The 25,676-nt window shown below is 35.2% G+C and overlaps 2 protein-coding genes across 5 annotated transcripts in view; one reads left to right on the top strand and one right to left on the bottom strand.

Moving 5' to 3' along the window:
* On the top strand, nucleotides 1-21,954 carry LOC113520342 (transketolase-like protein 2). The gene is made up of 13 exons (XM_026905653.3): nucleotides 1-182; nucleotides 6,976-7,093; nucleotides 7,714-7,931; nucleotides 8,634-8,784; nucleotides 10,233-10,460; nucleotides 12,474-12,661; nucleotides 14,507-14,578; nucleotides 15,719-15,842; nucleotides 16,670-16,818; nucleotides 17,330-17,447; nucleotides 18,273-18,384; nucleotides 19,160-19,279; nucleotides 19,579-21,954. Exons 1-13 carry the CDS (start codon nucleotides 85-87, stop codon nucleotides 19,749-19,751), a joined length of 1,869 nt encoding a protein of 622 aa, XP_026761454.1. The 5' UTR covers nucleotides 1-84; the 3' UTR covers nucleotides 19,752-21,954.
* Nucleotides 20,795-25,676, bottom strand: part of LOC113520340 (uncharacterized) — a 37,763-nt gene continuing 32,881 nt past the window's right edge. For all 4 annotated transcript variants that reach the window (XM_031914722.2, XM_052898134.1, XM_052898135.1 and 1 more), the window contains exon 3: nucleotides 20,795-25,119. In XM_031914722.2, coding sequence (XP_031770582.2) covers nucleotides 23,094-25,119 — 2,026 coding nt within the window. In that variant the 3' untranslated portion in view covers nucleotides 20,795-23,093. The remainder of the gene's footprint in view (nucleotides 25,120-25,676) is intronic.

Genomic DNA, 25,676 nt, shown 5'->3' with positions numbered 1-25,676 from the left:
TATCCCGCACCGGATGACTGGCCGGTTGTGAGCGTGGTTTCTATTTTTTTTATATTTTGATAAAATACACAAATAACTTCTAAAATGAAGGGCGATAAAAACGTAGATATTCAAGCTCTTAAAGACATCGCCAACAAGCTAAGAATTGACAGCATTGTCGCTACAAATGCTTCCAAATCTGGGTAAGAAATTAAGTATTGTTATTTCTAACCTCAAATTAATAAATATCTGTTGTTTGCCGGCCGCTTCTTTGAAGGACTAATGAAGGTTAAGGTTTTTTTTATTATAAATACCTATTTTTTTTATATTTACATGAGTCTCTATGTTCAAATATATCACTGGCCACTAATAAATCTAAGCTAAGTATATTTTTTATTCGATATAGCCGTCGATTTAAAATTGCGCATTCAACTCTAGAATGTTTACCTATTTTCAAAATATCTATGCAACCATGTGTAATAAAAAATCCATACTTATTCCTAATAGGGAATTTACTTCTACACTCCATTTATAGATGTATGTCGTTAATCATTTATGTTAATTATATACCTGTTCCGATGTATTCCATTACGGTTTAGGTTAGGTTTTACCCACGTGATTAAAAATTCAAGGTGAACCCATTATCTATGTTGTGCTATGAACATTTTGCTAATAAAACTATTTCGTTGCTGTATTGTTTAGTAGCTTTATTCATAAATTTAACACGTATTTGTATTGTAATAGTAAACATCCTGGTCTGACTAAATTATCTCTAAATGTATACCAAATATTAAAAAAATTTTACTTGTTTAAACTATTTATTTAAGCTTTAGAGCACAGTAAAATTCTATATACATTTGGTGGACTTAACACCGGACGGTGTTCTCTAACAACCAACCATTAGGCAAACTAAGAAATAAGTTGGTAGTGCATTATTGAATAGGGGAAAAATAAAGAAATACTTGATATATAATATAAACATAAAAATGTATCAATAACTTGATAAGTATTATAATAATTTATATTTGAGATTCTGCATGACTAAAACAATTTTTTTACAGATGAAAAAAGAGAGAATAAGTCGAATTGTTGCTCTTATATTCACCTAGATGGACTTAACGAATAAAACTACAATAAATTTTAAATGATGTAACTTCAATGTGAAAAAATATGTTTTTGTATTTATGTTGTGTTTATAGAACTTATTGTATAAATTATTGTGATTATCATATTATTTAAAATACTTGCAAGTAAAAACAAGAAATCCAGTGTATTTATTGTGAAATATTTATAAAAATTTTATTACACAGGTGAAATCACAGTTGTTAGCAGTGTACATATAAATTTAAGAATATTAGAATATGTATATTAAAACAATCATGTTGTGAATCAATAATTCAAAAACTACAAATAATTTTAATCCTCCCATACTTATGATCATATCGTCATAGTGGTAGAATACAGACGGATCTATATATTCAATTTTTGTCAGATCCATCAGTATTCTACGACTATGACAATATATACATATGCCGATGAGGTACAAAATTTCATCAGTTATCGATCCAAGCAAGAAGGTTAGCTTGTAAAACACTGCCCTGAAAAGATGCTTTTTCAATTTTACTCTCTATACATATGTGATTAGATACACAAAATAGACATTAAATATAAACTACTATTCCATTTTCATCCCATAGAAAAATATCTGTTTGATATCTTTTCAGTGAAATTTCAATTTCCCTAGTCAATTACATTAAAGTTGTCAACAGAAAATAGTATTTTTATTGAAAAGAGACATATTCATAAGCTAAGGGGAGGAAGGAACTGTTAGCAATGGGATCTAATAGCCTCATTGCTAGCAATATATCCTCTCAGGTCGACCTCCATGCGGTTCCCCCTGGAAACCATCGTGGTTAATAATTGTTGAATTCATCGCAATTGGTCAACTGACTTACTTCATCTTCACCTATCATCCTTCACCGGTGCCCCAACAACAGCACCCAATAATAAAAAAATAACAGCACTCAATAGTGCTGGCAACCATTCTAATTTCACTCATTAGAAAAAAATCTAAATTTCATAAAACTATTCACTGAAATGTATTATATACATAGAGGCTTCTATTTCCACCTGAGATTAAAAAAAGTATTTTTGACTACTAATATTACTTACTATCAAGGGGGAAAAGGATTGTTAGCAATGGAGTTTGACAGCCCCATTGCTAGCGATATACCTTATTAGGTCGACCTCCACGTGGTTCCCCCTGGAAACCATCGTGAACAATTCTTATTGAATTCGTCACGATGGGCTAACTGACCCACTTCATTCTCACCTATCATCCTTCACTGGTACCCCGCCGGTGTATACCGATAGCGCGGGTGGGGTTACCATTCCATTATCATCCATTTAAAAAAATATTACTATGATCCACCAGCGAATATAGATTAAAGATAAGAATATTCTCAATTAAAATATAGTCTATAGTCACGAGCAAACACATGTCATCAGAGATATAGATAGGACTAGATGACGCAATTATCTCATCTCTACGAAAAATGTGCCATAATTAAATTATATGCTATGATGTAACTAAAACTTTACTATTTACGACCCATTTTCCGCATGAAACGCTTTTAAATATATAATATGTATATGAAAACGAAATGTGTCGCTTCTAAATTACAAATCTTTATGTTACGAAAATAATTTATCAATAACAAATCCCCTTGCACTACACTGTTTCGAAAATTCCACTTATAAAATTATTTTCGTTAATTCAAAATTTTTTTTATTAGACTTATTGTTCCGGAAATCTGAATAGATATTTATCCTAAGCTAAATATTATATATATATAATAGCTATTTTGAGCCTATTAAAGCCAAAAAATTATATACAAATTATGTTACAGTTGCGACTCAGTTCATATTTATGTTTGTTCATATAATATATTTACATTTATATGATAAAAACCCGTCAAATTAGAGATCATCACCATCATCATCATATCAGCCTTTAACTGTCAACTGCTGAACATAAGCCTCCCCCTTGGGGGGGTTATGCCAGTAGTTGCCACGATGGCAGGCAGATTACAAACCGCAGTTAGACTTTGGAGAGGTTTTAAGAGGTATGCTGCTGCCCATTCCTCGCCCTCCCATAGTCACACACAAGGAAGGGTTGGCCTATTCTATGCCGGGAACACACGGAAATTAGAATTCATAATACATATAAACCTTCAAACTGTTAAAGAATATCTAAATGATACTGGAACTTGTACCAAAATCCATTACAAGATTAGGAGAAACTTGAAATGGAGAAACAAACAAACATGGACCGCAACTCCATTTCATCATCATCATTTCATCCGTGAACTGTCCACTGCTGAATATACCATAAGCCACTACATTATAATGCCATGCCATTATACTATAATATTAAATATTAAGCTATCGTAATTATCTGGCATTTTAATTTTTTATATATTCTGAATTAACGGTTTAAGAGTGTAAAATAATAATAAATATGAAAAATAATGGAATTCTGAGAAATGAAACCTCTAAGATTGCTGAAAACATTAATATTATTTGCTTATTCTATTTTATTTGTATTGCTGTAATAATTGCAGCTTTAGTGTTACGGTATCCATGACACTACCACGGTACCTATCAGAATATCAACCCTACCCACAAGACTGAGAATCCCATTGCTAGCAATATACCCAACCAGGTCCTCCTCGCGGTTCTCCCTGGAAACTATCATGGTTAATTCCTGATGAATTCATCATGATGGGCTAACTGGCCTGTTTTCATTCTCATCGATCACCCTTCACTGGTGCTCCGCCAGCGTATCCCGTTAGCGCAGGCCATACCATTTTCACCCATCAAAAAAAAAAAACCACCTACAGTAGGTACTGTATCCGAAGTTAGGGGCTTAATACAGAGATAGGGACCCTTTTGTTTTGTGGTCAATAAATATTTTCTATTCTATTTCATATACCGTCGCCAAAATTATATAGTTAATATATATTTTTGCCTACTTATATAGGCAGTTTTTATGCAGAACTTTCATTGGGCACATTTAAGAAGGAAGAATGAAAAAAACTTCCAAAGCTTTTCTCCAACAGTGGAACAGTACAGGCAATTAATATATGGAAACAAAAAGTGTATCTAATGATAATGTTATTAAAATTTATATCTCCGATATCAAATACAAGTACTGTACAATTGAGTCAATTATATTAATTCTCTATTCTATGGTAGTGATTGTTTCACGCTTGACCTTTATTTGTCATTACATAACCTTCGCCGCTATAGATAGACTGTCGGTGGCATATCTCGCTAAAATAATAAAATTTTAACTGGACCGTGTGTACTTAAGAGATATTTAAGAAACATTGATGTGAGGGGTTTAAATGGGAATAATATAACTGTGTTTCGGTTTGAAGGGTGGGATATGGCGTGAATTTACTGGGTACAGAGGAATAACACCTGAGTCCACAGGAATGGCAACGCATGGGGGCTATCATGGGCGAAACAGTATACTCTGTTACGTCCATGGTACTGCTCATGTCTATAGGCGACGGTTACCACTTTCCATCAGGTGGACCGTCAGCTTGTTTGCCATTCTAAGATGTATAAAAAATTATATATATATATATATATATATATATATATATATATATATATATATATATATATATATATATATATATATATATATATAATGTTTACAATTTTTGTTGTCTGTTTTGTTCCAGCATCACACTATTTACTAGACCAAATTGTATGCAATTTTCACAGTTGTATTCCTGAAGGTCTAATTTAAAAACTGGTGCATATTTTATCTCGATACGCCATCTAGAAGTGACGTTTCATTGGTTTTCCTGCTTTTGAAATATACGTGTACGAAGTAATGGACTAAAAGCTAGTTAATGTTATAAAAATACATTCATTAATTAAATATAATGTAAAAAAATACATATAATCCAGTTAATTGGTCATAACATTATTCAACATTCCAACCTCTTTAGATAAATATGACTGTTTTTTTAATAAATTATGTAAACAAGATAGTAATTAATGCTATTATTTTTTTTAATTATCTCACTTTTTTTTTCTCTTTATACAGAGATAATAGAATAAACAAGATATATATTAACCTAAATTTTTAAGCAAACTGCATGATAGTAAAGCTTATGCATTGTTAAATTGAAATTATCTTTTTTCGAAAGAATTGTTTTTGGAGGAGTGCTCCAGCAGTGAAACTCAACTTTTTTCATTGAAGTCGGATGTTTTTTTCTTTGTGAAACACAATGTTAAATTATTCTGCGGCGAATAGTATATGGCGGTTTGGCCAAGTCACAAAATGGTTAATCACGGAAATTACTTTGATTTAAACTTCACCATTTTTTTTTTAGAGCTAGAAATATGTTATAAAATGAGTTATACTATCTTAGTCATCAAAAATGACAACGCGTGAGCGGTACTGTACATTGCGATGTATAGTTATATGGTTGTAGGCGACGAGTTGGTTATCCCTTTCCCTATGATGGGCCATCAGCATTCTGAGTACCATACAATACGGAAATATTAACTATTTTACTGTAATAGACTACTATCTATTAACACTCATTTTGGAGGGGAAAGGGGATTGTTAACAATAAGATTTAATAACACTCTTACTGGTATATACTCTAACAAGCCGACTTCTACGCTGTCTCCCCTGTAAACCATTGTAGTTAATTTTTGCGGAATACGTCACGATTTGACCTGTTATCATCCTCACCTATCATCTTTCACTGGTGTTCCGCCATCGTATACCGATAGCGCAGACTGAGTTATCATTCCATTTTCATCCATAAAAAAAACCCACTCAGTTTGCCATTTCAATTCATATTTGTTTTTTTTTTTTGCTGTCTAATGTAATGTAAAAGTAAATGACGTATAATACGCTTCTGGCTTTCATAACATATTATTTTTATTTTGAATCGCAGCAAAAAATAAACAATAATATAAATCAATGTTGACTTTAATATTATCATTGTTTACTTGGTACTTAACAATTTAATTATTAAAACGTGTCTCATATATTATCAAAAGAAAACTCTCGACGAGTAAATTTAATTACTTGTTATCACTTAATTACAAGGTCACGTCGTGTACCACCCTGAACCTCGAGATATGCATATTTTTTTTTTATTGACGCATTTATTTTTGTAACTCAAATCTCTGTTTATAATAAAATCATAAAGTGTAGGCAAAATGTACACGATCATAAGTACTTTATTACAACATTATCTTTCTTCTTACCACACTGTAGAATGATAATAATAGTTTTTTTATCTATAAGAAGTAAAAATATTATGTTTCAAGGTAAAAAACAATATTTAAATTCACCAAATTAGAACAGGAATGGGACACTTTTCGTTAAAAAAATTAGTCAATCCACAATTGATGAAAACATTTTGTATATTCATCATCATATCGGCCTTTAATTGTCCACTGCTGAACATAAGCCTCCCCCTAAGGGGGTAGCCAGTAGTTACCACGCTTGGCAAACGGATTGACAACCGCAGTTGGACTCTAAAGTTTTAAGAGGGATGCTACTGCTCATCCCTCGCCCTCCCTTAGTTTCCTCTTACGACATCCACGGGAAAGGAAGGGATGCCGGGATCACTCTGCCAATTTTAAATATTATATATAAACCAAAAAAACTTTTTAAAATGTACCTATTTCATTATATAACTATATATTTCAATAATGGTTCAATTTAAAATAAAAAGTCGAGACTATTATTACTCATTTGTAAAATTATAAACATATTAGAAGCTAGTTTTTAACAGAATGTAACCCCGCCTTCTCTGTCAGTATATACTGTGGGTATATTTAGTCCCCCGTTGATTTTCAAGGGGCATTAAGTATAAAGTTATTCTGACTAAATCCTTTTTCAGTCATTCAGTCCTAATAAATTCACTGTAATAATAAACTGTCAATTTTCAGACATCCCACATCATGCGCTTCCATGGCGGAGATCATGTCTGTGCTGTTCTTCCACACCATGAAGTACAAAATCTCTGCGCCCAAGGATCCATCGGCAGACAGATTTGTCCTCTCGAAGGTTTGTATAACAGATTGTCAGATACACCACTGTAGCACAGTGGTACGGATGTTGCGTAAATAAGCTCCCGGATTTGATTTCCATGATGACAATTTAGGAACTAATGTTTTTGAATTAGCTCGAATCTTGTAGTTTGGGGATGTGCCTCCAGATTGACATTGCCTGGTTCCTCCTGGTTACTATTATTATACTGCGTGATCCCTTTATTCTAAGAATTTGCAGTCTCGGATTCAAGCAATATTGGCGATCAACGACAATAGCTTTGAATTATCGAGAAGAAAGAGTTACCCAATTAAGTGACTTACAAGATGACAGACTCGAGATGATTTCAGAAGTTGCAGAAAGCAAGATACTCTGAACAATGTTCCTATCTAACAAATTGATATAAATTACATTCATGAATATTTAAATTATCTGACTTTATTATAAATAAAAGCCTCGCTACAGAAATACTTGATAGGATAGACAGACGCACTTGTGGACTGTTACCTTTATGGTAACAATAAGTTATGTCTGTAACCGTAAATTTCCTTAAGCATATAGAATTTAAAGTTAGCCCACCTTTATATTTTTCCATAGCCTAATATACATATATAAGTTACTATTTTACTTTCTATCAGGGTCACGCCGCTCCAATCCTCTACGCAGCATGGGCTGAAGCCGGTCTATTCCCCGTTGATGAGTTAAAGAACCTTCGTAAACTCGACTCTGACCTTGAAGGCCACCCGACCCCCAGACTTAACTTTGTAGATGTGGGCACTGGCTCATTGGGACAGGGTCTAGCTGTTGCTGCCGGTATGGCATACGTCGGAAAATACTTCGACCAAACACCTTACAGGTAATTTAAATTGTAATTCTAAATATTTAACAATTTCCAACAAAAAAAAAATGGCTTCAAACGTCACAAAGTGAATATCCGGCTCGAAGGATCATATATTAGAGTAATATTGAGGTTTTACTGTTAAAAGACGTTTCTTGCTCGGTGTGTTACTTCATACGGATTATTTACTGATATCCTTAACTAAGAAAATCTTGTACTAACAAGTTAACTGATTCCTAACATCGCCTATACCATATTTAATTATAAATTCACTAGTATAGAGGCTAAATCATCATTTAATTATTTATATATAAATTTTATTGTAATAACTACCGGTTTAACTTACGCATAATTAGATCGAAAAAGCTCGACTAGTTTCGGAATCAATTCGTAATCCTTAGTCATGAGCGACTGTGACGTAAGCACGAGTCTGACTGCGTGCTACGGCCCACTGTGCGCGAGCTGTAAGCTTTTGCGATATCGTCACAGATGAGAAAGACGATGTTCGGAACTTTTCGAGTATGGAGGGTAATTATTACAATAAAATATAACGTGTGCTTGTATACAAACTGTTAAATATGGTTGAAGCTGATACAACTAACACCGAATTAAACCTTCGATAGCCTAAACTTTTCATGAGTACGTTATCACGTATTTTTTCCTCATATCCAGAACAACAGAGATACAAGAACGTTCTAACGTCCAATATTACCATTACAGAGTTTACTGTTTGGTGGGTGATGGCGAGGCAGCCGAAGGTAGCATCTGGGAGTCCCTGCACTTCGCCAGCCACTACAAACTGGACAACCTGGTGGTCATCTTCGACGTCAACCGTCTCGGCCAGTCTGAGCCCACGTCTTTGCAACATCAGGTAACCAACTCTCTCTTCAGTCGTACACTCTTGACAGAATGGTCATAGTTTTCATGATTATAGTGGATGGTAAAGGCTAAATGAAAGGTAAAGTATAAGTCTAAGTGATTGAGGTCCTTACAATGTGCCTCCATCTATTTCTGCTGAGTGAGAGCATACCACAATAGATTGCTGTGTGGTCGTTTTGACTTTTTTTTATACAACTTAGAATGGCAAACAAGCTGACGGCCCACCTGATGGAAAGTGGTAACCGTCGCCTATAGACATGAGCAGTACCACGGACATAACAGAGTATACTGTTTCGCCCATGATACCCCCCATGCATTGCCATTCCTGAGGACTCAGGTGTTATTCCTCTGTACCCAGTAAATTCACGCCATATCCCACCCTTCCGTCAGATGAGGTCTGTCCATCATCCAACCAACTACTGATCTACTAAGATTTAAGGGCCTTTCACATAAAAAACTAGAATGTAAGACAAGCTGATTAGACCTGTTAGAATACATTCACTTTCTATTATAGTAATGAAATACTAAGTCTCAATAACCTCAATTAATATATGTATTTCTTCCTTTATTCATTTTAAAATAATTGTGTAAACTCCATTTCTAGAAGTTTTTTTTTATACCATTGAAGTGGCAAACAAGCATACGGCCCACCTGATGGTAAGCGGTTATCATAGCCTATGAACGCCTGCAATACCAGAGGTATTACGCGCGCGTTGCCGACCCTGAAGAAACCTCTTTACCCCCCTCTTGAAGAACCCCATGCTGTAGTCTCTTGGGAAAACCTCGACAGGGAGCTCATTCCATAACCTGAGTGTTCGTGGGAGAAAACATCTCTGAAACCGCGTTGTAAGCGAACCAGGCTGTAAGGTATGAGGGTGAACTCCCTGTCGATGGCGAGCTGTACGATGATAGTTTCCTATTCGTTTATGATAAGTCAAGCTAGCTATTTTATATATAGAGTTATGTGTTTGTAAAATTAAGTGACTTGTTAAAAATACATTAAAAATATAAAAAAAAAAAAAATATATCTTCTATCTATAGATGGTTGACAACCAACCAACAAAGCTTTCTTCCTTTCATTCTGTTGTAAAATAATTTACTAGTGCAATTTTATATGCATAGGATATAAATTTATAGTTTTATCAATAATCATGGAGATTATCGCCTACTTTTTTAATATTTTTTTTTTATTTAACTTAGAATAGGAAACAAACTAACGGTCCACCACGAAAACTGGTAACCGTCATCTATAGACATGAACAATACCATGGACATAACAGACTGTTTCGCCCACGAAACCTCCTATGCGTTGTCCTTAGTTATTCCTGAAGACTACAGTGCTATACCTCTATACCTGGTGAATTCTAATTCTGCAATAAATCTTCAATAAATATAATATAACCGAAATATTAATTTTACTAATCAATCAATCATCTGTAGTTGAACGTATACGACGCTCGCCTCAAGGCGTTCGGCCTCCACTCGCTCGTGGTCGACGGTCATGACGTCAGCGAATTGGTCAAAGCTTTCGACGAGGCAGCCAACACCAGTGGCAGGCCCACCGCAATTGTTGCCAAGACCTTCAAAGGACGGGGCTTCCCTGGTATCGAGGATCTGGACAACTGGCACGGAAAGGCTTTGGGTGCTGAGGGAGAGAAGATTATTAAGGTTTGTTAATATTTTCCCTTGCAAAGATATTTGGCGAATGTAGGAAAACTGGACCCATAATAACCTGTACACTATATTATATATCCTTAATAATCCCAATTCTCCTTCCTACCTTCGTTCCCGGTTCCAATTATTACCTCCTCCTTCCAGACCTAGACGTCTTTGTCTGAACCAGTCCAGGGTACTGAAGCTTCCCTGCTGTAAAACCCATTTTATGGGTAACTCATTTGCATATCGTGCTGTACAGCTGTGGAATAAACTTCCCGTGAATATTCAGAATAGCCCGTCTAGCAGTTCCTTCAAAAAAAGATTAAAATCATTTTATCTTTCCAATTTAATTTAAATATAAAAATGATTAGAAGACTGTCATCATTGTGTTCTCTTGTATTTGATATTTATATGTTGTATTTAACGTGTGTATGTATGTGTGTATATGTATGTGTATGTGTATATGTATATATATGTGTATGTGTATGTATGTATATATGTGAATGCATGTGTGTATATATATAATTATTTATAATTTATGTAAATATTTATTTAAATTTCTGTCTTGCACTACTACTGCCCACTCACTACTTCCTATGCCACTGCGTTAGGTTGACTGGAAGAAATCTCTTTTAGAGATAAGTTCGCCTTTGCTAACATTGTTATTAACTTATTGTTGTTACTGTATGTTTTTTGTGCAATAAAGAATATATATATATATAAAATAATTCTGCACAAATTCAAACCATATTCAAATTAAATACATTTTTTCTTGCTTTTAGTGATAAGGTTTTTTTCTCACCCATTTGTTTTCTCACTGTGATTATTTCTTGTAATTTGTTTGTATCTATAATGAGTTTGCTATTGTAATCTTTTGGAGGAAACAATAAAGAATATCTACCTTGCAAACAAATATGTAGAGTTGCCTGTTTTCTTTCGTTTAAAATTTTGCATTGAAGCCTTATACAATTCAATACAATTGAATGTAAGTTTCTTAGCCTATAATTAAAACAATGATTTATTTATTATGTAAAAACTAAAAAAAGAAAGAGTTTTGTTGTTGAGTTTTATTTGCGTTTTGCGTGTTTGTTATGGTGACGTGAAATAAGTGACGTCAGAAAATAAAAAAAGTCGCAAATATTTTTAAACTTTTTTTTTTTTTTTATAAAACTTAGAATGGCAAACAAGCTGACGGCCCACCTGATGGAAAGTGGTAACCGTCGCCTATAGACATGAGCAGTACCATGGACATAACAGAGTATACTGTTTCGCCCATGATACCCCCCATGCGTTGCCATTCCTGAGGACTCAGGTGTTATCCCTCTGTACCCAGTAAATTCACGCCATATCCCACCCTTCAAACCGAAACACAGCCATGCAAACACAACTGCTTCACGGTTGAAACACGAATGGGACAGAGGTACCCAAGCAATCGACTTTTGTACAAAGTCTCCCTCTGGTAAACTATACTTTATACATTAATTTTATTCTTATGGCAGACAATTGGGCAGGTGTTCAACAGTAAATATGAAATAACTGAAATTATCTTGAATAATTTGAGACTGTGTTAAAAAAAAACCGATTGTGATAAAACCGGTTAATTTAAAAGCTAAACTACTAAACCAATTTCGATAAAATTTCTCTGGGACCTATCTAAAAGAAGAAACAAAAAGATGAAAAATAGATTTTTCCACATTAGTTTATTCAGTTGGTCAATTATATCATTTTACAACTATATCTAAACATAAAATTTGTTCATTAAAGAACGGAGTTACTCATAACTCCATACTGTGTACTCCATACAACAACATATATCCATAATACAACTAGAAAACCTCCTTTTTTAAAGTCACTTAAAAAGTTTTTATTAAGTTTTAAAAGCACAAGTGCACAAGATGATATCTAAATTTTACCATTATTCAAATAATTCATTTCCCCATCACTATGTTTATCGTTATCAGTCGATTCTTTTTCTTTTTTTTTTTTTTTCTTGATATTGATGGTTATCTTTATATCTCTCCACAGGTTCTACAGTCTCAAATCAAGAACAACACAGTAACGTTAAAACCCAAGCCGCCAACGGCCGAAGCCCCTAAAGTCCACATCGGCGACATCACCCTCTCATCACCGCCGTCGTACAAGCCCGGGGAGCAGGTTGCTACCAGGTTGGCCTACGGTACCGCCCTTAAGAAGATCGCTGATACCAACTTGCGGTAAGTGAATATGAATAAATAAATGTTTCCAGTGTATCTGGTATGTATTAGCACAACGCCATGTAGGCCCAAACTAAACAGAACATGGATTATATGTACATTGAAGAAGATCACGCCTCACTAAAAGGGGCACTATTCCCGTAACCCGGGAGTAGTCACTCTTGTAGTTGATGCCGAAGCTAATGGCAGCAACTTGAGGCCCCTACCAAACCTCCCTCAGAAGGTATGAAGATCGGATTAATTAATTATGGATATTGGACAATTCATTTTTTTTTTATCACTTAAAGGGGAGGCCTATGTTCAGCAGTGGACAATTAACGGCTGATATGATGATGATGAAATATCTTTTATTAAAACTTTGAAGTCTTTACGTCTTTCTTAACTAGAGAGACTAATTAAAAGCACGTCTGTTAGCGGCAACATACAATTGTGCAAGAATTTTTGGAAAACTAGACGTCGAATTAATTTTCTATTCCTTCTGCAATAACGCCACCTACCGTGTAATAAACCAACTGCTGAGCACAAGCCGGTATTTACACCATAACACAATAGATGGCGTCCCCATGTATTGATTTTTCAATATATTGTTAAATTTGTCACCAGATAGCACTCCTTTCGTAGTGTAATTTGAAATACACTTCACAGCCAGCAGAAGGATGTGGGTTCGAATCCCATTGTTGCGTTTAGTTTTTCGTTGTAATATTCAGTTTGAAAGAAAGGTCTATTTGGCACTAGTTAAATATAAATGTGGTACACACAATGTGTATTTCATTGACACAAGTGCTAGATTAAACATGTATGTCGTACTCATGCGACCGTTATCGGATGCCGTGAGCAGTAGCATTCATACACTTCATACTTCTACCTGTATAATGATATAGTAAGAGAAGAATATTGATAATCATCTTCCTACCCTTATCCCAATTTATTATTTGGGGTTGTCGTAAGATGTTTTTCTTCTCCATTCGTCTATTTGTATGTAAGAGAAGAATATAATATGTAATACACCTATCCCCCGATTTACACGGTGGATACGTTCCTGAGAAAAACGTGTAAATCGAAAATTAAAAATTTTTAAGTCAAAACCGTGTAAATCGAAAAGCTTGCAGAAAACGCATATTTTTGCTATTTAACAGTTGTGATTTTTTTCAATATTTTTAGGTGTACACAGAAATAAAAATAAAATGCATTGACAGGTTAAAATATGTAATATATTACGGAAACACTGTTTTTTATTTAATTACAATACATTAAACTAAAAAAATAAATCTTTCTGACACTGTGAAACTTTCACTCAAATACAATTTTCCGTAGATAAAACTTTAATTTTATGCGAAGAAATACAGACACAGTGTGCATGTGCAGCAAGTCAGCACATAAGCTCGGGATTCCCCATGAGATGTGTACACAGCGCACGTGTTCAAACACAGTAGCATTTAGTAGAGTGCGATAAAAACAAAAAAAAAAACTTATTTGGAAAACCGTGTAAAAGCGAAAACGTGTAAAACAAGTACCGTGTAAATCGGGGGATAGGTGTATAATATATATTAGGTCAGAATCACTCTATAAAACCGATCATGACTAGTTCTCGGTCTAATCTTGACATGGCGAGATATTATCAAAAGGAAACTCTTCAAGATTTAACTAGAGACAAATAAGTATTGTATTGTAAAATCTTTATTGTACATACTTTTACATCGGACACATTAACATCTGGTATAATTAATAATACACATAATAACTACATAAATATAAACATAAATTTCAAAAACAAAATAAACAGTGGACCTAATGAAATATTTATTTGTCGTATGATTTATAAGTGTTAAATATATTTCTTTGCAGTGTGATCGCAATGGACGGTGATACCAAGAACTCTACGTTCAGTGACAAGCTACGTAACGCATACCCTGAGAGGTTAGTGTTTTTTTTTTTTTTTTTTTTTTTTTTTTTTTTTTTTTTTTTTTATGCAACTTAGAATGACAAACAAGCTGACGGCCCACCTGATGGAAAGTGGTAACCGTCGCCTATAGACATGAGCAGTACCATGGACATAGCAGACTATACTGTTTCACCCATGATACCCCCCATGCGTTGCCATTCCTGAGGACTCAGGTGTTATTCCTCTGTACCCTGTAAATTCACGCCATATCCCACCCTTCAAACCGAAACACAGTCATGCAAACACAACTGCTTCACGGTAATCTATAGCTATATTTATAATAAATCTGTAGAGAAGTCAATTCTGTACATGAAATATATTTCCAAAATAACTATCAGGAGGTGATTAGTGATCGATACTGATGCCAAAAATGCAATCAGTAAAATTTTTGTCTGTCTGTCTGTATGTTCGTTATAGAAACAAAAACTACTCGACGGATTTTAACGAAACTTGGTACAATTATTCTTCATACTACTGGACAGGTTATAGTATACTTTTCATCACGCTATGATCAATAGGAGCAGAGCAATGAAGGGAAATGTTGGGAAAACGGGAGAAGTTACTTCATTTTTAAGTTTCCGTCGCGTGTGCAGCCAAAAGTGGCCATTCAGGCCACTTTTTAAAATGTAAAAATGTCCACCCGCGCGACGCTGGGACGGGTGTTAGAATAAATACGCTCACGATAGTAATCCCTAACAGGATAGTCAGGGCCATTTGTCAATGGTTGTCTTGTCTCCATAAAGCTTGCCGTTATAGAAAACAAAGTGTTTTAAATGAGTGTAAATGGAGTGGTGTAACCCTACCTGCGCTATCGGTATACGCTGACGAGGCACCAGTGAGAGGTGTTAAGGATGAGAATGATGCAGGTCAGTGGGGCTATCGTGAAAAATTCATTAAAAATTCACTTCGATGGTTTCCAGGAGGAACTGCGTGAAGGTCAACTTGATACGATATATTGCTAGCACTGCCCATTACTAACAATCCCTTTCCCCTAAAAAACACAGTTGAAACACCCACATATCACTGATTCCAACGTCGTCTCCCCACCCTACCACTGTCACTAGCATTTTTTTTTATTAATGAATAGTTTTTAATAAGTAAACACTGTATGACAGGTACATCGAGTGCTTCATCGCTGAGCAGAACCTGGTAGGCGTGGCCACCGGTGTCGCGTGCAGGGACCGCGCGGTCGTCTTCGCTTCCACCTTCGCAGCTTTCTTCACCAGGACTTTTGATCAGGTTAGATTATCAATCAATTTATTTATTTACAAGAAATACGGGTTATTTAGATAGCACAATACAGAAATCGCTGTGTAGGTCCCGGCATAGAATAGACTACCCTGTGGGTGTCGTAAGAGGCAACTAAGGGAAGGCGAGGGATGAGCAGCAGCATCCCTCTTTAAAGTCTAACTGTTGTTGTCAACTCGCCTACGCATGGCAACTACTGGCAAAACCCCCCAAGGGGGAGTTCATGTTCAGCAGTGGATGATTAAAGGCTGATATGATGATGATACCCATGGTATAACTTGTGTATTGCCATTTCTGAGGATTACAATGTTATGGTGTGATCACACCCTTCAAACTTGCAGCACAGTGAAGCTTCACGGCTGTTATTGCTGTCCAATAGTTTATAATTTATCTATCCTATTTGAGAGCTGCGCTCTTATCGGTGGAGCTCTTGCCGCTCACTACGATTTTCAGCGAGTCTCTTTACCTCTTGATACGACACGACACCAACTCCTTCCTTGATCTGCCTGATATAACTATGTCTCGGCCTCCCTCTCCCCCTCCTTCCTTCTATCTTACCGTCTATTATAATGTTCATAAGTTCATCGTGTCGTATCAAGTGTCCCAACATTTTTCCCCTTCTGTCCTCAATAGTTCTAATAATTTGTCTTTTTTCTTTAACCCTAAGCAGGACCTCCTCATTGCTAATTCGATCCCTCCAGCTAATTTTCTCCATCCTTCTAATAATAAATGCCAACATTGACGTAATTCGGTAAATTTCTATATAAAGTGTTCTTCTTAATATTTTTGTATACATTATTTTTCTTTTATATCTCTAGATCCGTATGGGCGCCATCAGCCAGTCGAACATCAACTTGGCCGGGTCGCATTGTGGTGTAAGCATCGGAGAAGATGGACCCTCGCAGATGGGACTCGAGGACTTGGCACTGTTCCGCTCCGTGCCCACCGCCACTGTTTTCTACCCCTCGTGAGTTACAAGTTTCGAAGCATATACAATTAATTTAAAGGAGAATTACTAAATAACTAAAATGACGCTTATAGGTGGCTCTAGCCCGTGTAGCGCTCGTGAACAATAAATACCCTAGCGCCCTCTAGTAGGTGCGCGGCCAAAATGATATACTTACACAGTTCAAAATTGAACGGAAATTCGGGTGCAAAATTTTAAATAATGTTGGAGTAAAAAAAACTTTTTAGTAAGAAAGAGGGGGGGTTATGAAATAAAAAAAGCTATTGTTGTGTCCACTGCTCAACATAATCTCCCTCATAAGGGAGGTTTTGCCAATTTTGAAATAACTACAAACTTGAGCCGATTAGGTCTCCGGCAGCAGCATCCTTCTTAAAACATCACCAAAAGCTAAACTGCGGTTGACAATCCACATGACAAACGTAGCGACTTCTTCGCTTATTTCTATATTTAGCAGTGTACAGTTAATACCTGATACAACAACATTTTATAAACCAAAAAAATGTATGTGCAGTGACGCAGTATCAACGGAGCGCGCAGTGGAGCTGGCGGCCAACACGAAAGGCATCTGCTACATCCGCACCTCGCGGCCCAACACACCCATACTGTACCCCAATGACGAACAGTTCAAGGTATGTCACTCTACATAATCATCACAAATCCTTAAAATGGGGGGGGGGGGAGAAAATCCCATTGCTAGCAATATACCCAACCAGGTCACCTCCTCGCGGTTCCCCCTGGAAACTATCGTGGTTAATTCCTGATGAATTCATCATGATGGACTAACTGGCCTGTTTTCATTCTCATCTATCACCCTTCACTGGTGCTCCGCCAGCGTATCCCGTTAGCGCAGGCGGGGTTACCATACCATTATCACCTATCAAAAAAAAATCCTTAAAATGGGGGACAACCGATTACTACGTCTGTTACGTAAGGACGTGCCATGTTAACCTAGATACTACAGTCACTTTTTTTTTACTTTTTTTTTGCCGTTTACATTGTTGTTTTCCCTGTTTTTTTTTTTTTTTTTATTGTCCTCACGAGTGGCAATGAGTGAGGTTTATCACGGGTGTATTTTATTGGTAGTATATTTTTGTTACTGTTTGGTTCGGAATCTTGTTATCTGCTGAGTAGAACTCACAAGAAACTCAAAAGTAGCTCTTCAATTTATTTATTACAAGATAATTTTACATTTATATGGGTACTGTACCGTGTGAAAAAAACAAGTAATCAGCTTTCACCCGCGACCTCGTCCGCGTGCCCGGAATATGTTTACTAATCGGGTTAAAAAGTAACCTATCCCCTTCTCCATCTCATACAGTATGTGAATGTCAAATTTCAGTGATTGGTTAAACCGTTAAGATGCTATAAGTAGAACAAACAAATAAACAAACTCACTTTCATAATCATAATATTAATGCCTTATTGATTTTATAACTATGTAAATTATTCACCAGGTTGGTCAAGCTAAGATTATTCGTGAATCTCCAAAAGACCGCGTGCTGCTTATTGGCGCCGGCGTCACGCTCCACGAGGCGGTAGCTGCCGCGGACAAGCTCAAGGCAGAAGGTGAGCATTGTACCAATTCTCCATACACATCGAGACATTTTTTTATGAATTTTACCTTTCTTTAAGTATATCAGCCCTAATCATAATATTTGTGTATTTAGTTAATTAATTATTTATTTATTTATATGCTTTTGTACATTCACTTATAAATATTAGGTTCATACCAAAATGTACACAGGCAGATGTACAGGAGGCGAATCCCTTAAAGAGATTTCTTCCAATCAACCTTAAGAACCTGAAAGAAAAAAGTATTAAACAAGTAATAAACATAGAATATTTTATATTAATTTGTATTTTTTTTTTTACAAATTATTATAAAAAAGTTACAAATGAGGTAGGATGATTTGGTAATAGGAAGATTTTTTAATGGATGATAATAGAATGGTAACTGGTAACCAGGTTATACGCTAGCAGAGTACCAGTGGGGGGTGATATATGGGGATAAAAACTAATAAATTGGCCCATTGTGATGTATTTATCAGAAATTAATCATCGTGCTTTCCATAGAATTCAATCTAATAGGGTATATTACTAGCAATTGGGCCAGTAGTCCCCATCAACTGATATGATGATGATGCAGTAGAGAGTAAATAAATAAATGGATATATAATGGACGAATCTCTGGACTCACACCATCCATAGACTCCTCTACTCTCATAAATATTCACTGAAGTCACTCAAGACAGGTTGCACTAACATTTTTTTTTTTTTTATTTTTAATTCAACAGCAAATTATTGAACATTCTTTTTTTAAACAAGTAATAATAATATACAGGCGTGGAGGCACGTGTTCTCGATCCATTCACAATCAAGCCGCTGGACGAGGAGGCGGTCGTGAAGCACGCGCGTGCCGTCGGCGGGAACGTGGTCGTTGTCGAAGACCACTATCAAGCCGGTAAGGAAATTACTTCAATTGTAATTATTTATTTCTGTTTCCTTTCTCGTGGGTGTCGTCGACTTCCCTTAGTCGATTAATCCTTAATGGTCGAGGAGTGGGCAGCAATATCCTTCTTAAAACATCATCAAAAGCCTAACTACGGTTGCCAACTTGCCTGCCAAGTGTGACAACTACTAGCAACGTTTCGACGTGGATTGTACCATGTCTTGTTCACGACAGGACGGCGAGTCCAGATTGTGTATTTAAAAATATGTGTAAACAACGCTAAAGTTTAAAATTAACTATCAATACGCCAGGTGGTGTCGGCGAGGCGGTGCTGTCAGCGGTGGCTCTAGTACGCGACATCGCCGTGAAACATGTATACGTACGTGAAGTGCCGCGCTCTGGTCCGCCCGCGGTGCTGCTCGACAAGTACGGCATCTCCGCGCCGCACATCGTAGCCGCTGCAAAAGCTGTGCTCAAGGCTTGAGACGGTGTGTTCTACTTCCTCAATTATACGTCATGATCATATCTCCTACTATATATAAAGGTTGGAGTCGAAATTATTAGCATGCTTTTAAGGGAGTGTTCTAATGCAATTTACCAGAGGAGAAGTCTACAAAAGTCGTTTCTTTGAGTAACTCTGTCCCATTCGTGTTTCTGCCGTGAAGCAGTTGTTTTTACATGACTGTCTTTTGCTTTATGGGGTGGGATATGATACAGGTAAAAATACATATATATACAGTAAAAATACAGGGTACAGAGGCATGTTAAACCTTAGTCCTCAAAAATAGTAACGCATGGGGGGTATCATGGATGAAACCAAAATACTTTGTTATATCCATAGTACTGTTCATGTCTATAAATGACAGAGCTCACTTTCCATCAGGTGGACTGTCAGCTTGTTTACCATTCTAAGTAGCATAAAAAACACGAAAAAAGTAACTGTTTCTCAATGAAAAATGGATGGAAAATAAATTGAATTTTAACCTTACATATGAGTATGGGAGATTCAATCTTTTTTTGTCGTTATGCAACCCATTTCTTTAGTAAAAATCTTCAATTTCAATAGCAGTACTCATCCTTAAAAGAATGCTTATGACTTTGTTTCATCTTATCTATAAATATTTTTTTTTTAATGTTAAAAAACTAAATAAGATTACGTTGTCATATGTATATGATATATCTACTTAAAACTATCACTAACTGCACTATAATTATGACTAATAAAAACCAATGGATCTAGAACCCTGAAGTACTACAGGAATTCCTTATGTAACCTTCGTGAACGCTATGAGAGAATAGTTCAAAAGTCGTCCTCTAAGTTGGTAAAATAGGAAATGAAAGTTCATACATTGATTATGAGAACTTTAAAAATTTCATTAAACATTTTGTAGTTCTATAAAATGATATTGTTAACGCGCTGTTCTTTAATCTAAGGAAGATACAATATTTTAACAGAAGATATTCGTATTTGAACTAAACACTAGTAGATACATAGATTATAGATATAATATGCATTGTACTATGAAAATTAGACATGTAGCAATTAAAAAAGACAAAAAAATACAACCAAGCCTTAGTAACATAGTGTCTTAGGGAAGACGACTTATTAGTAACATTTTGCGATGAATTGCTTTATTCACTGCAAAAAGAACAGTTGCGTTCATATTTAAGATTTTATGCAAATTATTGATTCCAACCATAGATTTGCGTCGTTAAATCTCTATGATAATACGGTATAGATCCAAAAATAATCTATGGTATGTTAAAAAAAATAGTTCCTAAGCATCAATTTTCTATGTATTGATAAGGTTGTTATTACACTTAGAAAAGAGCTATATAATTTTTTATAAGTATCTTATAACGTTTATAAGTGCCTTTTTAATTGAACGCACAAGGTTATTTAGACTGATGGCAAATTTCTGAAAGTTTTGATGGATTAGTATGTAAGGATACTATGTTATATTAAGATTTCGCTTTGATTTGAAATCATGTTTATCTATTGGATTTGTAACTACTGCATTTGTTGGGACCAGAGCATAGTTATTTTGTTTGCACCATATCATTTTGGATATGATTGACAGCTTCGATATATATTTTAAATTTAATTGCAGTACTTTGCAAATATTCGACATAATTTCCACTCTTAATGAAAAACTGACGGAACAAAATTGGCTATTTTAGTGAACAGCCACCTAAAAAGACATAAAGAATAAAAGTCTCCCTTTTTTAGGACAATATATTAACTAAAAAATCAGGACGTGTTTTTTCTTAACCATGTTATAAAATCTATTCTTTTTAGAAGGGTAGTTCACGAAAACCTTTTTTCTATAATTTTGTATTAGTTCCATATAATAAGAGTGGATTTATGTTTTAATGGTCCAGCCACATATTGGACTATACGTTGGATTCAATCTTGGCGTCAAATTATCATTTTTATTTTTTTTAATATCCAATGTTTGTCCAAGGTTAATCCATAAGTGTGTGTAATGGCTCCAAAATTTCGAAATATACGTCCAATATGAGGCCACGGCATAAGATAAAGGCTTCCTCTTATTGTTTATAAATAAGACACTTTATGATTCGGTTAATGTTTAATTGGGACATTTTACATTCCTGTTGATCGCATTTTTCACATTATATTATTTCTCAGAAAGATTTTCTTTAATAAAGTTTTTTTTATAAATACATTTTGCATTTTTATTTAAAAAATCTATAATAATATTAAACATTGTTTGTACATATTATTAACATCAACGTAAAACTTAATCAGTAGTGACTAGAGTGCCTCTTTCCATGGAAAATTATGTACATACATAAAGCGTAATTTCACCTGACAATAATCTCTTAATAGACAATGAGATGACGGATACGCCATTTTATTGGCAATGGCTTGGATTTATCAATTACAAAAGATTATCAAGTATAAATACAAAACTAACGCATAAAAAGATGAAAAAAGGACAAAAACAATTATGTTGATTTAAAAACTACCGAACCGGTTTTGATAACATTTCTATGGGTTCAATCTGAAAGTATATCCTTTCAGACAAACAAAAGGATTTTCCGAATCGGTTTATAACTGACGGAGTTATGTGGTAACGAACATAAAAACATAAGGACCTCCTACTTTTTCTGAAATCTGTTGAAAATAAATCAAAACAATTCAATAAGTATTATAGTGTGGTAAAAGCCAGTATTGAGTACTAATTATTAGTGTATACTGTTTTCAATTGATACAATCTCATAGTAAGCTACTTCATTATTTGTATTTATATTAATATTTTCATCAGGCTTTATACAACGTGTACACAATCCATTAACTAATTGTAGTGTGCTATATTAGAGGTGTCAAATGACTAGTTTTGTTAGTATTACCGCAATTCTAGTTTTATTAGAAATATCCCTTAATATTATGCATGTGGCCATAAATATATTGTTTCGAAATAACGTAAAAATATTAAAACTATACTAAAAATTAATCCTATTAACAACAATTAGATATTAATTTACAGGTATACGTTTTTTTGTCAATAAAATAGATACAACAATTAAATCAAGGACAATGTTTAAATAAAAGCTTTCATATATCAAGTTTAACGAAATACCACAAATAATATAATAACACAAAACATTTTGTTTATTTGAAACGAAATCACAAACACGTAGTGGACGGAGTGATGACTTTGTACAATTTTTAAATATTTTTGTATAAACGTACTACAGACAAAACAAAAATAAATGCATAATTCAGCCACCAGCAAATTTAGTAGCCAGGTAATAATTGGGTCAATTCTTTGGCTTATAAAGAGAATGTTCATATAATAATTCATCCCCATTCCCCAGTTGCCCCATCGTTTGAGGATGGCTGTTGTTCCTCGGATGGTGTCTCTGTGTTTGGTCTCTCTTCTAATTCCCCTGGAAGATAATCTTTCCAGCTTCTAAAAAGATATCTAGTAAATTTCCTTAACTGCCTAAACTTGCAATACGTCGCACCTTCCGCAGACTGCAACTGCTGAGTTTGAATTAAAAACCCCTTCTCTTTAAAAGTTTGCTCCAGCTTTTCCCTCTGCAGACTCTTTCTTGACTTTCTCTTTTTCTTATTCAACTCCTCTTTACTTAGTGATGTACTCTGTCCCTCAATTTTAGGTACTGATGACACGGAAGCCTCAGGTTCGGTAGCTCTACCCTGGTTAGAATCCCTTTGTAGATAATCATATCCTTTATTACCCTTATTACCAGTGCCACTGTAGTACCTAAAATTGCCACCGGAATCTACTGAGAGCATTTTCTTCTCTTGCAAAGAAGGTTTCGATCCCCCAGTAAACTTAAATTTACATATACTCACTTCCGTCGTGGGCGTAGTTGAGTTGCTTTTTGCAGGAATTGGTGGTATAAATATTGCGGATCTCTTCCTCTTAACTGGACCAGGTACAGGGTTCGGAGATGCCCTTTTCATTTTGGATTGCTCAGGACTCCGTTTAGCTTCTTCCACTTGTTTTATCACTTTAGGATCTAACAGTTCAGATATTTGTTTAAGCACTAATTTGTTTTTACTTTCATCTAACGATAAATTAGGTTCGGTAGATACACTTTCACTAACACTATTAGGGGTGGATAATGCCCTCTCTTGTTCTTCAAATGGCAATTGCCCTGCTGCTAGCCTTTGGTAGTACAGAAGTTGTGTCTGGAGTGCTAAAGGATGCATGTAAATTCCAGCATTTGGCCAATAGACATATCCAGGAAATTTCGGATCGCCGTCATTACACGAAGTAGACTGCGCGGGTTCAGATAAAGTTGGCGAGATGTTTCTAGTCTGTCGGGATAAATCTGGTGAACTACTCGCTGTCGATGATAAAAGATTTGTATTCCTTTGAATAACAGATATTGCGTTTGGCTGCTCAGTCTTGGGGCTTTCATGTTCAGTCATTTCTGTGTCAACTTCTGTTTTAATTTCTGGCGTCGACGTGTAAATATTGCCGAACTTCTTTTGGATCTGAATCTTTAGTTCATGCAGATCTCTAATACAAAGATTAAGAGGTTCATCGTCACTGTGCAGAGGTCCTGGAATCGTCACTGGTGCTTCAGGCATTGGTTCATCCGGACTATTAAACCTCTGAGGTGAAAGAGTTTCTAATTTCCTCTTATTCTCTGCAGACAGTTTTCGCTCTAGTAAACTTGAGATTATCTTATTTTGCAAATCAGTTTTGGGTGTGCTTATGGTATTATCACCACGGAAAGGTGAGCACATATTCAGTTGATTCAGTCTATCTTGCGTCGGAGGGGGCTGTCCAGGTACAACAGTCCCATAATTTTCATAAATTAAATGGCATATGTCTGCCTTTTTCGGTTTTCTACCCCTTCTAGGTTTTGAGTTATTTAACGTCATCTCTCCCATATATGGTAAATCTTCGTAAGTGACTATTTTACTTGGTGCTATTGCTGGATTTTTCTTTTTCTTATCGTCAGACTTACATGGTGGTTTGGCCATATTTATAACAGAGGATACTTGAGGCACAGTCAGCGTTCCTGTTTCATTTTGTATTCCTGCTAACCTCTGTGCCCATATTTTGAACGTTTCATTGGTAATGTTGTTTATGTCTATATTGGGTTCTGTTTTAGGTTTTTCTGAAGGTTTCGGCTTCTGTTGAACTTGTTTAGCATTCGCCTTTTGTAAACTTTGCTCGTAATGATCAAGGTACTCTTGCGGCAGGGCCTGATGATGGAATTTCAATTTCCATCTGTTCTTCTGTCTGTTCCTCGCGTGTTTTGGTTTTGGTGGCTCCGCTTTTTCCGCTAGACGGTCTTTACTTGCTGAAAGCAGTTGTTGCCGGAGCAATTCCTTGTTTTCTGATCTGTAATGAAAATTAATATTCATCATTTTAGTGCCTAGATGTACATTATGATGAAATCAACGTCAAATACAGTCGTTCAAAGTCCTATTTTTCCTTTACGTCATACGTATTATTTATATTTAAATCGTCAACATGTATATTTCTGTAGATAGGTTTCAAGTTTTAATTTATTAACTAGTATTTCTAATTATCACTTATTTCTAATTCTAATTATTGTTACGTAGCTATCTACATTTATCTGCTTGGAGAAGAATTATCTTTCGTGAAGAAGATATTAACAAATATATGTTTTATGTGTCAAACAAAATAAAAAGAAATATTGTCTTCGTTATAACATTTGTTATATTTGTATATATATAGTATGATCCTTGAATAAATTGCACTCAAAAAAAACTTTTGTTCGTGTTGCGATCCTTGAATAAATTGCACTCAAAAAAGACATTAACACAACAGTAAACATTGGATTGGATGAGTTAGTACCATAGCGTTACAGTATCACTGTGATATGTCCATGGCACTATTCTGATCTCATCGGTTAACTCTTTTCAAGTTACATA

This window comes from Galleria mellonella, unplaced genomic scaffold (assembly GCF_026898425.1).
Source record: "Galleria mellonella isolate WM207_F2 unplaced genomic scaffold, CSIRO_AGI_GalMel_v1 utg40, whole genome shotgun sequence".
Taxonomy (NCBI): Eukaryota; Metazoa; Arthropoda; class Insecta; order Lepidoptera; family Pyralidae; genus Galleria; species Galleria mellonella.
Note: the sequence above shows the minus strand (reverse complement) of the source record. Positions and strands in the feature narration are given on the sequence as shown.